Raw genomic sequence first — 13,706 nt, forward strand, 5'->3', positions numbered from 1 at the left:
TATATATAATATATATATATATATATATATATATATATATATATATATATATATATATATATATATATGCTCCATCAGGTTGATGCAAATGGAGGTGATGTCCCTGGAGGATGTATACTGGGTGGAGGACAATGCGGCGCGAACGGCCCTTGGCAAGGATCTACCGCGGTGGATCCAGGCCAGACAGACTCTGCCTACCTCGAAAGAAGATTTGGAAACCCTCAAAGCGGATCTGTGGAGCGCTGTGGTGAAGAACAGCCAACACCAGGACGCTTGGACATGGGGTACGGAGAGTATCCGCGTTCTATTCCCCGTTCTATTTACGCGAAACGCAATCCTCTCTCCGGAACGATAATTCGCTGTCAGATATATACTCGCGACGTCCACCGGAATAGTAGTAGAGACTTCGGGAGGAAACGAGCGAGAGAAGGAATAAAAGAGGGAGAGAGAGGAGAGAGAAGAGCGAGTGAGAGAGTAAAGAACTTCCGATTTTAGCGGAAACAAAATAATCATGATCTCTCTCGAGGATGCCGTTGCACGTTTGTAATGTTTGCGCATTAGCCGGGATTTCTCTCCGAAGTGTTTCGTTCGCGCGCGTTCGGTTGGTCCAAAACGAAGAGAGAGGGGAGAGAGAGAGAGAGAGAGAGAGAACGAGCTACCGGATCGAGAGATGTTTTACCGAGCGCTTACCGAGAGGCATTAATTAAACGCGCAAAACTAACAAATACCTTTTCACATCCACCAGGCGGTATGCTGGTAGTTTCCGTGTCGGTAGCGGGGCTGGTTACCCTGGCCGCTATGACGCAGCCCGCTCTGGCGCCCGAAGCGAAACACTCACTTCTGCAGTACGTCACAGGGAAATATTTATTGCCGAGTAACTGCCGCGTTCATTTCGAGTGGGAAGAGCCCCAGCTGGTCGGCGAGACGATGACTTTTACGGTCAAAGTAAGTAAAACGCCGCGCAGGTGTTTATGTTCGAAAAGCGTGTAAAGCCCGCTGAGACGGCTGCAGGAGAAAAGAGAGAGAAAAAAGCAGGTGATAGTCGAACGACGGCGCGAGATGCAATCTGGCGACACTTACGGTTGATAAACGAGCCGCTAGTTGCGCCCGAGTGACGATTTATGTTCCAAGGCGTTAATTTAATAAAGCGAAAAGCCGCGCCTTGATAATTTGCGCTATCATATGAAATGTCAGCCTTAACTCGTCGTTTTAAAGGTAGATGCGGCTCAGACGTAAGAATGTATGTCTGATTACAGTTTTATCAGCGCAACGGCCAGCCGTACCCGATATGCGACAAGGACAATTTGATCGTGGAGGTGACGGAGGACACCCGCCGAGTCGCCACTCTGATCGAATTGGGAGGCACCGACCCCTTAGCTGCGAATACCGCAGTGGTGAAGTTTACTGTCCGCCATGCGGGACAATATCGAATAGCCGTACTTATCGGATCGTGTCACGTTCACGGCAGCCCGTTCCTCAAGAATTTCCTTCCCGGTAGCGTAACTTCTCACTTAGCCGCGTGACCTGCGGTATACAATTCGCGGCGGTCCTCGTGTCGCCGGCATCTCGTGCGCGATCGCAACGATCTTGACGTGTGTTCGTTCGATCCGCAGGTCCTCCGGATCCAAATAAGACGGTGTTTGTACGGCAAAGTTCCACGGTCGTTTGTACAGCTGGAATAGTGCACTCGATGACAATAGAGCCACGCGACGAATATGACAATCTGTGCATATTCGAGCCTGGGGATTTGCCTACGAAAGGCTATAACGTCAATATTATTCAGGTAAAGAAAAACAGGACGACAAGTGACGAGGTTGTCGCAAAGATCCGAATCTCTTGTCAATAGTTAGTGTCACTTGAAACTTAATAATAAGATATCCAGATTTTTATTCAGAGCCAAGTTCAAATGTTTTAATCGAATTATGGTCCATATTAATTCTCGCAATGCTTCACTTAAGACGAATCTCAAGTGTGATAACTATTGTAATACGGACTTTTGAGATATTCGCGATTAATATGACGTAATCATGAATCCTTGTTCCCCAGATCGGTAGCATAGCGGATAAAGGATCGATGATAGACTGTTTAGACCATACTATCGAGCTCGACTATGACTCTCCGAGTCAAAGAATTCGGCTGAAAGTGAGTTTCCCGAAAGGTGGATGTTACCATGCGACCGTTAGCTTAGCGGGGCTGCAACTGCACAACGGGGACTTCGATATTATTGTGCTCGAGAGTACGTAATCTGACGAAGAGTCGCGTGTCGGCTCTAAATAATAATTTAGCGTTGTAGAAACTCATTATCCAACGAAATTTCGCGTATCACGCATTTCTCAATTTTCTTGTTATGTTAGGTTCTGTCGCGCGAATGGTACATAATCACGTAGCTTCCAAGGACCCCGCCATTTGTTACGGCGCGAAACTGCTGGGCATGCAAGGAGAAAGGTTTTCGAAACCGAAGAAGGTCTTCTGCTTCATCTCGCCTAAGCAGCTTACGATTAAGGAGTATTTATTGAAATTCATCCCCAAAAGACTCGTGACGTTTCGACTATGTCCGTCAACTAAGGTACGGTATGATCATTGATAAAAAAATTAATATAGACGACGATGCCCTACTTAAAATAATGAATACAAAACACAATAAAATTGTATTACGTTCAGTCTGAATTTCAATGCAAATTAATTGTCATCTCATTGATTCACATTGACTTGGATTGAAATTTAGGCTAAATCTTATGCAGTATTGTCGCTTTGTATCTATTATTTTCAACAAAGACCGATTTGATGCAGCTTATAATCCATTAACGACGTTTTAGTTTCATTTTGAGAATTCAACTAATCGGCACGAAGGCTACCATCCCTTCTCGATAGACGACGGATGCCAACCGCCCGTCGAACTAATATCCGTGTACCGCGACATAATAGCCGCCACGTTTACTTTGTTCCTCCTGAAAAACATCGGCGGCAGCGAGACCTTCGCCGACAAGCAAGACTTTTTCTATCACGAGGTCCGCAAGCGCCATCAGAAGCATTATCACGAAAAGCTGCCGATGAAGGTGCAGCGTGATAAGCTACTGGAGTCGGTAAGCACGAATGCAACTTATAACCTCCGTCGCGTGTACCGCATTAAAGTTGCGCATTAATCGCATTTTTTTCTCTGCCTATTAAAGTCTATGAAAGCTACCAAAGTGTTTTCCGTGAGTGACTGGTGCCGTAACTTCGAGATCACCTTTCAAGGCGAGCAAGGTATGTTTTGTTCCCTTACTTTGGTCAATTTTTTTTTTTTCACGAATATCGATCGCGAGAGAGTTGTCTGAGAATCATTGTCGTCTCGCGACAGGTGTCGATTGGGGTGGTGTGCGGCGCGAATGGTTCGAGTTAATATGCGCCGCCCTGTTCGACCCGGGAAACGGCCTGTTCGCGTCGTTCGGGGAATCGCAGCAGGCACTGGTACATCCGAACTCCAAGCGACCACCGCAGCTGAAATTGAAGCATTACGAATTCGCTGGACGTATCGTGGGCAAATGTCTCTACGAGTCGGCGCTCGGCGGCTCCTACCGTCAGTTGGTGCGCGCGCGATTCACCAGGTCCTTTCTCGCACAGATCATCGGGCTCAGGGTGCACTACAAGGTAACGCATAACTCACCTACGAAGTAAGTTCATGAAACTAACGTAGACGCGATGAACGTATCTCTTTTGTGGGTTACCAGTACTTCGAGCAAGACGATCCCGACCTGTATTTGAGCAAAGTGAAGTACATCCTCGAGAACGACGTCGAGGAAATGGAATTGTACTTTGTCGAGGAAGAGTACGACAATGATGGTCAATTATTGAAGGTAGAGGTTGTGGATGCACCTACAACACTGCAACACGCGTAAAACTTTGAACGGAGTACCACAATGAACTCTGTTGTTTCAGGTGGCGGAATTAATTCCCGGCGGCAGCAAGGTCCGAGTGACCAACGATACCAAACTCCGTTACCTGGACGCTCTCGCTCAGCACCGGCTGGCCAACTCCATTCGCAACGAAGTCGATCATTTCTTGCGCGGCCTCAACGAGCTGATTCCCGACAATCTCTTGGGAATATTTGACGAGAATGAATTGGAGGTGCGCGAGTTTGTTTGTGCGTCAATTCGCTCGCGAAATGACCGTCGATTTATCTTATATCGTCTATTATGTATCTATGTATTCATCTGTACATTCTCTCTTCCATTCCATAGTTGCTGTTGTGCGGCACCGGTGAATATAGCGTGGCGGATTTGCGCGCCCACCACATAGCTAACGGAAGTTCTCCGGAATTTCTCCGAGTCCTCTACTGGTTCTGGACTGCAGTGAGCAATTTCACGCAGGAAGAAATGGCGCGTCTGCTCCAGTTCACCACGGGTTGTTCGCAATTGCCGCCCGGAGGGTTTCAACAGCTGAGCCCGCGTTTCCAAATCACGGCCGCGCCAACGTTCGCCAACTTACCTACAGCGCACACTTGGTACACGCTCTCGCTTGGAGAATATTCTTCCACTACTCTCGCTCGCTGCCATTACTTATACTATTTGCACTATTATATCGCAAGAGTTTAACGTCAATGTCTTCTTGCAGCTTCAATCAACTCTGTTTGCCTGATTACGAGTGCTACGATCACTTCGAACGAGCGTTGCTGTTGGCGATCAGCGAGGGCACCGAAGGTTTCGGCATGATCTAACCGGAGAACTTATCCAGGATCCACTGAACCTCTAGTCGAGTCTAGTTAGAACGACATTGTTAATTGAAGTAATTATTTATCCATTCTCCCTCTGATAGCAAAAAACAAAAGATCATAGTACTTTCGGAAATAGATCCTGCACGAATCTGTCCCGCTGGCGACCACCTGGCCTCTAGCGGGGTCACGAAGAGCGAAGACAACTCTCTCTCTATATATCGCACGTTTTGATATGTAACCGATTAGAACTTTTGGACATTTACTTTCTTTGTTTACGCCGAAGACTATCAAGAACAATCCAATCTTCCGACGGTATAGAGGACGCAGTTTCTACCGAGCCGCGGCGACGTTTTTTATAAAAAAACGGAGAATATTCACAAGAGCAATGTTACCTCGACATCAGAATTGCTCAATATTGTCGTATCGAGACCTAGCGTAGTCGAAAAAAACTTACGATAGATTTTCAAAAGAAAGAAAAAGGAAACGTGTACGTGAAAATTACGTCGACGCGTTTCTTCTCGAGGATCGACGTCTGTAGCTGATGGAATAATGGCAGATGTGTAATAGCATAACAATACAACTACAAATCAAACTACGCATATATGCAATTTTTTTTCGCGGTAACTGTTATATACGTAAGGAGAGGACGATACATCTGTCACGCGATCTGAGGAGGGATCATTCTTAGCAGTATTGAACGTATTCCGTTCGTCAGTATTTGTTAGTGCATTCTGTCGCGAAGTAGCTGCATCGCGGCGTATGATTTCCGTAAACCTCAAAAGAACAAAAAGAAACAAGAGCGCGCGGCGAACAATGTATTAATATACATTGCAGCTTTATAGTTTACCTCCCCCCCCCCTTTTTTTCTCTTTCTCTGTCTCTTACCCCTTCGTTCTTCTTTTCCCACTCATGATTACGAGCACAGCGATTACAGTACTTCCAACGCGCGCGTCGAAATTGGAGGGATAATGTGAGCTAATTAGCATGTACATCCTGTACAAAATCGTATGCCGAATAACACTGTATATCACATTTGTTTCTTATCGACGCGACGATACATGCGATCGCCTAACTTGTAACGAAATACTGTATCGTATTTTGGAGGGGGTAACATACTGTAAGCGTCGCATTCTGATGTATACGTATTTATTTAAGACGCAATTGAAACTATGTACTTATAATTAAGAGTAGGAATGTGAAATGTAGTAATCGCCATAGCCAGGCAATTCGTTGCAAGATAAAGCGAATGGCCGACAAGATCGCAAAGTCGTACTACGCCTCGCAGTAGCAAAACAAACTGACCGCCCCGCCAGACTTTTGTCCGCCACCGGATAATACTGACGGCAATTTATTTTTATCAGTTTATCGTGTTACGCGAAGGAAACTAAGAATATAGATTAAAAAGAGCATGTAACACTCACGTTTATTCAACAGATCCTGCCATGTAAGCTCCGTCCAAGTTACATTCGTTTCCCCGTCTCCACGACGCGTAAGAAAGAAACAAAAATCGCTCTACAAATCTACGTGCCACCCTAAGTGAACGCGACGAATCGCTTGATCTCGTTCACAATATGTCGTGCGCATATAAAAAAAAAATCTCCACTAGTACAAAGTTAAATATTAGCTCGAAAAAAAATTTAAATAATGTCTTTAAATGTGTAACATACAAAAAGAAGCTAACGCTCGCCGATTGCCACACTGCTACTCCTTTATATCGCTCTTCTTTTTCTCCCTCCGAGTCTTTTCTTCTCCTTCCTTTCTCCTTCTTGACAAAAAGACCGAAGCCGCTCGCGCAGAACCGGCCGGTTCGTTTTGTCCCAAGTTCGGCTCACGTTTCCAAAGAGTTGCGGTCCCTCGCTTATCAGCATTCTACCTACGTTCACTCATAGCGATAGCGGTTATTGATGCAGTTATTAATAATGTAGTTCAACGTTAACGCAGGCCCTTACCTCGACGTGTTATAGCCGCAATGTGCAAGCTGTCGGAATATACTCACACTGCTACTTACCTACCTACGACGGTAGAGCGGCACTGGACAGAAACGCGATGGTCCGCAGGATTGATGCGCGCACTACGCTGCCGGCGAACTGCAACACCCGGTTACTCCAGGCACCCTCTTGCGACTGCCGCAATAATCGCTCCTTCAGCTCGCTCAGTTCCGTCCTGGCGATCACGCATCACCGAATACGTCACGTCACTCTCACAGCCGCGACAATTTTCATCTCTTATATCAAATAATTTCTCTTACATCTGCGAGTTGTATTCCGACTCGAGACGGCGCAGCGCGGCTTCTCGCTCGGCCAGCTGACTCTCCAGGGAAATCGCGCGCAAGCTCAAGGCCCTGCCGTTGCTCTCGCTGGACTTTAAACATTTCTCTAATCGTTGCCTCTCCGCCTTCGTGGTTTGCAGCTCTCTGATCGCGCGGAAGTGTACTTACAGTACTTAGAACAACTCGTATGTCATGTAGGTAGAGCTTAAGTACTTTTCAATTGCCGCCTGGACAATTGTTCATGATTCACTTGGGATTATACTAGTTAGAATTAGAAGCGAGGGATGAAACCACGAGACCACGTACTTGGAGGTGCGTAGCAGCTCCTCCTGGGCGGAATTGACGAGGGCCACCTGCGTCGCCAAGCGTACCTGGAGCTCCTCGAGAGCGGACTCCGCCTTTTCCGTTCGCGCACCACGATCTGCCGCCAATGCCTCGCCGACCGATACCTATTTACATGTTTATTCGTAAAAATATATTCAGTGCACTGCGACCTTTTTATGCGCGACCAATCGCGCGATATCGAACGAATCGACAAGGTGAAACGACACGATTTATTTACGACGCGCATGATTTATGTGCGGTGCGAAATGTTATTGAAATGTGTAGTAATTGACACTTGATTTTCAGATCGCGACCTCCACTGTCTCAAAGACCGGCGGGAACACGCGAGATATTTTCGCGATGCAACTTCCCGACGAAGCGTCTCGCGTAATCGCTGAGCGACGACGCGATCGGCACGTAGGACTTGCACATTTAGACACACGTGCGCGACCCGGAGGTACGTACAAGTACTGACTACGATTCTGCAACGAATAAAAGTTAATAGGGCAAGTGATATCGATCCTTATTCCTGGTACGGAAGGAGTGTTACGTGATATTGAGTCACCGACGAAACGCGAAAGGTGTGACTCACCCGTAAGCTATATTTCTGCCGTGCGTTGACCCGACGCGAGCGTCGCGGGTGAATTCTAAGAGATCTTTGAAGAAGCGATGGGTGTCGCGGCCGCACGTGACGCTATCCAGCATAATGTTACATCGATCTCGCGAAACACATGCGAACAGTCTGCGATCATCTCGCATTCATCGCGGCGGAGGTAGCTCGGGCCAAGCTCGAGCGAGCGTAGGGGTTGCTTCCTACGCGCAACTTTTAATCGCGAAAGATATATCTTAGAAGACGCGCGAAAAATTTCATAAAAATTCACTTTCTTGACTGTGTGCGAAACAAATTAGAATTTCAGTTTCTCGATGAGTAATTTTAAGGGGAAGAAAATTTCTGTAACATTAGGATTCAGCGCAGCAAACCACCCTCGTACAACATCACGAATATCTTAAAATCTGGACTCATCACGACACGTGTAATTTATTCCAGTGCCCGGAGTTATCCTGCCGCACGAAATTCAACTATTCATGCTAAACCGACCTAAGCCAATGACAATGTCGACGAGGGGCTGCCTCGACGAGTTCATAAAATTTTAACGGACGCGAGCCGCAGACCTCGCTGACGGCCTCGCTGTGAGAAAGTGGAAATAGGTCAGCGGGAGATGTTGAACGGCGCGAGCCGATGTTACTTGACTTCGACATTGTCAAAGACGTCTAACTTCTGCGAAAGGACGAAAGGGGTGAGAGAGACAAGGAGATACGGGGCAAAACAGAGAGAGAGAGAGGGAGAATGAGTCACCCGGTTCGTGGAACGCGAAGGGAACTCACATAGAAACGCGTGGGAGAGTTCACCCCCGGGAGGTGGTGGCGGTGGAGGAAGAGAAAGCGGAGAAAGAGGAGGTGGAGTAGTAATAGGAGGAGGAGAAGGAGGAGGAGGAGGAGGAGGAGGAGGAGGAGACCGCAGCCTCGCGTCTCGCGGCGAGCATAACAATGAGTCACCAAAGCGGATCAATTTTTCTACCACCGCGCAATTGCACGGACGCTATAACGTACAGCCGTTCGTGGAAATTGCAAGATTCGTCGCCTCACGCGATGTTACTCATACAGTAGACCGATTCGTCTTTTTGGTAATGTAATAACCAAGCCTGCAGAGTGAAGAGGGAGATACGGGTACGCGAAACCTTATCCAGAAGAATCCTCTTGTCCTCGCGCAACTTCAAAAGTTTCTCCCGATCCTTGGTCATTTGCACGTCGAGCGTCTTCAGCTGATCCTGCGCGGTCAAGAGTTCATTCCTCAGATTCCCCACGGTGACCAATCGCTCCTGCGAGATCTCTTCGACGCGCTTCAGATCGTTCTCCAGCTTCTCCTTCTCCTACGACAGAATAACGCATTTGCACGAACGTGTGTGTGACCGACCTGATGCGATTGATTTCGCGCGGTTCTACAGGGCCTCTTCGTGACATATCTCTGTTGCATTCTAGAGATAATGCGGAATGGAGTGATAAATAGAACAGTGGCGAATCGAGATTAGATCAGTTTCGCCTCGTTTTGTCCATCAGGTCGCGAATATATACGCAAGTCGACGGATTATAACGCGCGCGGGATACAAATATTCTCCCGTCAAAACGCGCTATCGTGGCTCGCGGGTACACGAGCCGCGCATTCTCGCGATAACGTCATCCTCGTAGTTAGAAGCACGTCACTGAACTCCCGTGTTCGTCGTGCGAACGGGGACGATGTACCCATTGGATGCGCTCGTCGCTGCATCGTCGTTGCGCCGAGGACAGCGCGGCTGTCATGAAAAGGGGCGATATTCGCTATCTGATATTGAATAATAATAATAATAATAGAAGAAAAAGGACAAAACCTAGCTTGTGCCACACAAATTGACTGATCAAGCCACTGATATTCGCTTAATCAATATTTTATAATTTGAATTATATGTAATCATCCTTATCAAATTTTCAAAAGTTCCAAAAGTTATTGATATAAACAAATAGAAATTAAATGAAAGCGAATGAGGAACTCGGCGAAATGTAGGCCGCGCCATTGATCGACAAATATTCGCTATCTGATATTGAAATTAAATAGAAGAAAAAGGACAAAACCTAGCTTGTGCCACACAAATTGACTGATCAAGCCACTGATATTCGCTTAATCAATATTTTATAATTTGAATTATATGTAATCATCCTTATCAAATTTTCAAAAGTTCCAAAAGTTATTGATATAAACAAATAGAAATTAAATGAAAGCGAATGAGGAACTCGGCGAAATGTAGGCCGCGCCATTGATCGACAAATCGACCGTACCAACTTGACATTGTCGCGCTCCAATATAGTCTCCTCCAGCTGCGATTTGTCACGATGCAGTTCGCCGTTCAATTTGCCGACCCGATCGTTCTCCGCCAGCAGCAATCGACGCAGGAAGTCGATCTGAAGGTGCAGGTGCTCCACCTGTTGCTCCAATTGTGCGGTCTCGGTGCGTCTACGTCTCCAAGCGTTCAACACCAGCAAGCGACACACCACGTTCGCCGCTCTGACGGTCGGGTCTTCCACCAGACCGATTGCCTCGCCCTGCTCCGACTCCGAGGAAGGCGTAACGTCCGTACACGACCTGCCGCTGTAATAGGCGCTCCCGCTGTTCGTCAAGAGATCTTTGGACTTGTCGGTAGCTTCGTCGGTGGAGCCACTCTCCGATCTAAGCGATGCACACGAGATCGCTCCATTTAGATTACGCCACTTGTAATCAACAATGACCGTTCGATTTCCAATAGCAAAGTAATATGTGAAATGTCTTATAACTGATGAAGTAAGAGGACTTCCCCAAGGTAATGCCGAAATAAGAACAACTTACTACAAAGACCATTGAAGGTCGTATAATCTTGGAGAAATAGAAAAATGTTGGTAAATTGCCAATTCACCAAATTTCTCGAAGGCGAAAACTTTGTATAATAAAATTAGTAAGTCAAAGGCTTTTAAGAGAGACTATACACAAATATGCAGTGTAATAAAATCAAGCTAAACTTGGTGAAATATTTCCAACATCATGACTATAGAGTCATTGATCATAAGTCCACAAGTTTCGGCCCTTCCTTGGACTCTTCTCAGTATCTTTGTTCATCATTTAAAGGGCAAACTCATCCGTGTATAGGCTCTTAAAGATTCTCAACTTACTAATTCGTCTTGATATCAGCAAAGACTTTTTTATTAGGACTTGCATAATAATTTTCTCACTTCTGTTCAAATTATCAATAATTTTCTCACGAGGAATCATCCGCTTTCTAATTATATTACCAGTTTTAGTGTACTCTCGTTCTCAATATTTCCATTAGCGAATTTGATATTTGAATAATTAATCGAGAACATCTCGCTAATCTGTACATTTACGTTTCTTTGTATGTATTATTGGCTCGTGTTTAAGCGTCGTGCGATTATTTAAATGTCCTAGAAACGACGACGACACCACGGAAGACTATCAATGGTGAAGCGTGACAACGGCAACGTAGGTCGCGCGAGTTTATATTTAGCGCCTTACCGCCGATTTGGCAACGATTCTCTCATTTGTCGCGAGGAAATCTCGACTGATCAGCGACTGAGAACTGCACCGCCTTATTGCGCGCAACAACGGCTGGCTCGGGATGAAAATTAAATCCGCGCTATTTCCATCTGTATTAATTCCTACTTATACAACTGTAAACCACACGAATCCCATCCACAATGCATCAATTTCGTGCTTCATCCTACAATAGTCTTGAGAACCCGCAAAGTCGATCGGGATATCGTTAAATTCCAATCGCAAAGACGTGGTTGTTAATTACTAATTAAAAAAATCGAATTCCATGCGGACGATAACAATCACTCCTGACGGAGCGATCGATATCGCGTGCTCACGATGTCGCCTCGTCGCGCAACATTGCGGCACGTGCTGCTACGCGCGACGTTCCTCTCGACGTTCCTACCGAGCGGAGAATCAGCTCACTTGAGGTCACCGATGTCGGAGTCGGCGACGGGCAGAGACAGATCCATCATGGACAGGCTCTTCTTCTTGCAGCGGGGTGTGCCGATGGCCAAGAAGCCGGCCGGGCCGCGATCGGCGCGGCCGTTGACGTTGGCGATCGTCGTCGTCGGTGCGCCGCGTCCGCCAGCCTGACTAATCGCCGACAATCCGACTGCCAATCGGTAAGGCCTCTTGGGTACTCGTTGCTCGACGCACCGGTACGGGCTCGGTCGCGGATGGCATTTTACGGGCGGCTGAATGCAGGATATCTTACGTTGCACGCATCTAGGCAGCTTGGTGGCGGCCACGACGGCGGTGGCGAGCCGTTGACTCGGATTCCGTTTCGATAGAGTAGCCGTTTCTGGCATATCGCTCGCTGCTTACGCGCTGATAAGACCGTCCTCGAGCGCGATCGAGGATTGTTTGTATGCCTCCTCGTCATGGGGACGGGACGCGACGCGCGCGCGGATGCTGACCGGAACAAATGACTGTGATAGCGATCGCGGGACGACGCGCGAATCGCGGATGAACACGCGATCTTATTCATTCTCAACCAGCTTGTCTCGCTCACGTAATTTGTAAATTTAACAATCTAAGCAAAAGCACTAATACCAGGACATACTGAGAAAAAATGTTTGATATTTGTAACTATAATCATACATAGAGAAATAATTATTACTATAAATTATAGTCGAGATAACTATTTTTTAGTTAATTGTATTATAATTTTAGTGATAGTAATCTTATATGCATGCTACTATTACTATCTTCGTGTTGGAACAACCAAAAATATAGTTGGAACCAAATTGGGCCTAAACCATATTTTTTGGTTGTTCCAACACGAAGATAGTAGTATGCTTATAAGGTTATTGTCACTAAAATTATGGTACAATTGACTAAAAAATGGTTGGGTTGACTATAATTTATAGTAATTACTTCTCTATATGATTACGAATACCAAACATTTTTCTTTCAGTACACGTATCTAATCCTGGACATTTTTATTGTTTTGGTCTTATTATGCGTAAAACGCATAATCTTCGTTTCCATCGCACAAAAATATCTGTCAAAGAAGTCAAAGAAGAAGAAGAAGGAGGAATTTACTTCTGACTTGACCTAAGTATTGACCTGAATGTTAACGTGAGTATCGAACTGAGTTAATTTAACCCGAGATATGGAGATACCGCGACCTGATAGTGACTCGGAATTCCTCATGTGACTAAATGTCCCTTCTTCTTGCTGTCTGCAGAAGTCTCATCCCACGCGACATTTCGACGTACACGGATTCGCGTGTATGTCTACCGTAAGCCAATTCGTAATAGAAATTCTAGGAAAATCCGTTCGACAATCTTGCAGAGCGAAACGCGATTGACGCAAGCGACTATTGGCTGGCTCTCGTTGTTGTGCATCGGAGACGAAGACGCTGAATAAAAGCGCCAAGCGGAAAATCCAATTGAAAGGCAAATTGAGCAACATCCTTTTGCGAGCGTGCATGTCGTACGACTGTAAACAATCGACAGGTAATTGATGGATCGTGATCGATGATATTCACTCGTCTTAAGACACTTGTCTGTTTGAACGAAGAACATATTATCGGTTTTTACCACGCTGCTTTTTATCCTGCTCATTATCTTGTCATTCTATTCATTATTGCTCGATGCAATTAGAACATGGTCAAAAATCACATCCAATCGTTTGCATCACGTTTGCACAGTTGATTCGCGTTCACAAAAAGAGACGTCCTCAGCGTAACACAAATATATTAAGAAAACCAATCTCGCAGTCATAGTAAAAATTATCTAGATACCAAGAAATTAGCTAAGATAGAACTGAATAAGTAGCAAACGCTACGATATCGCGTA

General features: G+C 46.0%; 2 protein-coding genes across 9 annotated transcripts in view; one reads left to right on the forward strand and one right to left on the reverse strand.

Moving 5' to 3' along the window:
* The window catches only part of LOC116841699 (apoptosis-resistant E3 ubiquitin protein ligase 1), a 43,953-nt gene extending 37,846 nt beyond the window's left edge, over nt 1-6,107 (forward strand). For 6 of the 8 annotated variants that reach the window (XM_032809969.1, XM_032809970.1, XM_032809975.1 and 3 more), the window contains exons 4-16: nt 79-284; nt 746-945; nt 1,257-1,494; nt 1,614-1,783; nt 2,047-2,236; nt 2,355-2,566; nt 2,817-3,083; nt 3,171-3,246; nt 3,341-3,630; nt 3,711-3,842; nt 3,919-4,107; nt 4,221-4,483; nt 4,594-6,107. In XM_032809969.1, the coding sequence (XP_032665860.1) occupies nt 79-284; nt 746-945; nt 1,257-1,494; nt 1,614-1,783; nt 2,047-2,236; nt 2,355-2,566; nt 2,817-3,083; nt 3,171-3,246; nt 3,341-3,630; nt 3,711-3,842; nt 3,919-4,107; nt 4,221-4,483; nt 4,594-4,696 (2,536 nt within the window). In that variant the 3' untranslated portion in view covers nt 4,697-6,107. The remainder of the gene's footprint in view (nt 1-78; nt 285-745; nt 946-1,256; nt 1,495-1,613; nt 1,784-2,046; nt 2,237-2,354; nt 2,567-2,816; nt 3,084-3,170; nt 3,247-3,340; nt 3,631-3,710; nt 3,843-3,918; nt 4,108-4,220; nt 4,484-4,593) is intronic. The other 2 variants (XM_032809971.1, XM_032809976.1) reach the window with 1 other exon arrangement.
* Nucleotides 6,108-6,239: 132 nt separating this feature from the next.
* On the reverse strand, nt 6,240-12,559 carry LOC116841702. The gene is made up of 6 exons (XM_032809985.1): nt 11,827-12,559; nt 10,158-10,545; nt 9,026-9,217; nt 7,269-7,411; nt 6,942-7,106; nt 6,240-6,856 (listed from the first exon to the last, which is right to left on the reverse strand). Exons 1-6 carry the CDS (start codon nt 12,210-12,212, stop codon nt 6,706-6,708), a joined length of 1,425 nt encoding a protein of 474 aa, XP_032665876.1. The 5' UTR covers nt 12,213-12,559; the 3' UTR covers nt 6,240-6,705.
* Between the last annotated feature and the right edge of the window lie 1,147 nt (nt 12,560-13,706).

This window comes from Odontomachus brunneus, unplaced genomic scaffold, assembly GCF_010583005.1.
Source record: "Odontomachus brunneus isolate Ranch 3 - 2012 unplaced genomic scaffold, Obru_v1 Obru_scaffold_017, whole genome shotgun sequence".
NCBI lineage: Eukaryota > Metazoa > Arthropoda > Insecta > Hymenoptera > Formicidae > Odontomachus > Odontomachus brunneus.

What these genes read in the sequence shown, in the direction of transcription:
- LOC116841702 (XM_032809985.1), bottom strand. Translation starts at nt 12,212, where the DNA reads ATGCCAGAAACGGCTACTCTATCGAAACGGAATCCGAGTCAACGGCTC. An exon ending in TCCGACATCGGTGACCTCAA is followed by an intron (nt 10,546 to 11,826) that starts GTGAGCTGATTC and finishes TGCATCGCTTAG; the next exon opens with ATCGGAGAGTGGCTCCACCG. An exon ending in TCGGAATACAACTCGCAGAT is followed by an intron (nt 6,857 to 6,941) that starts GTAAGAGAAATT and finishes CGTGATCGCCAG; the next exon opens with GACGGAACTGAGCGAGCTGA.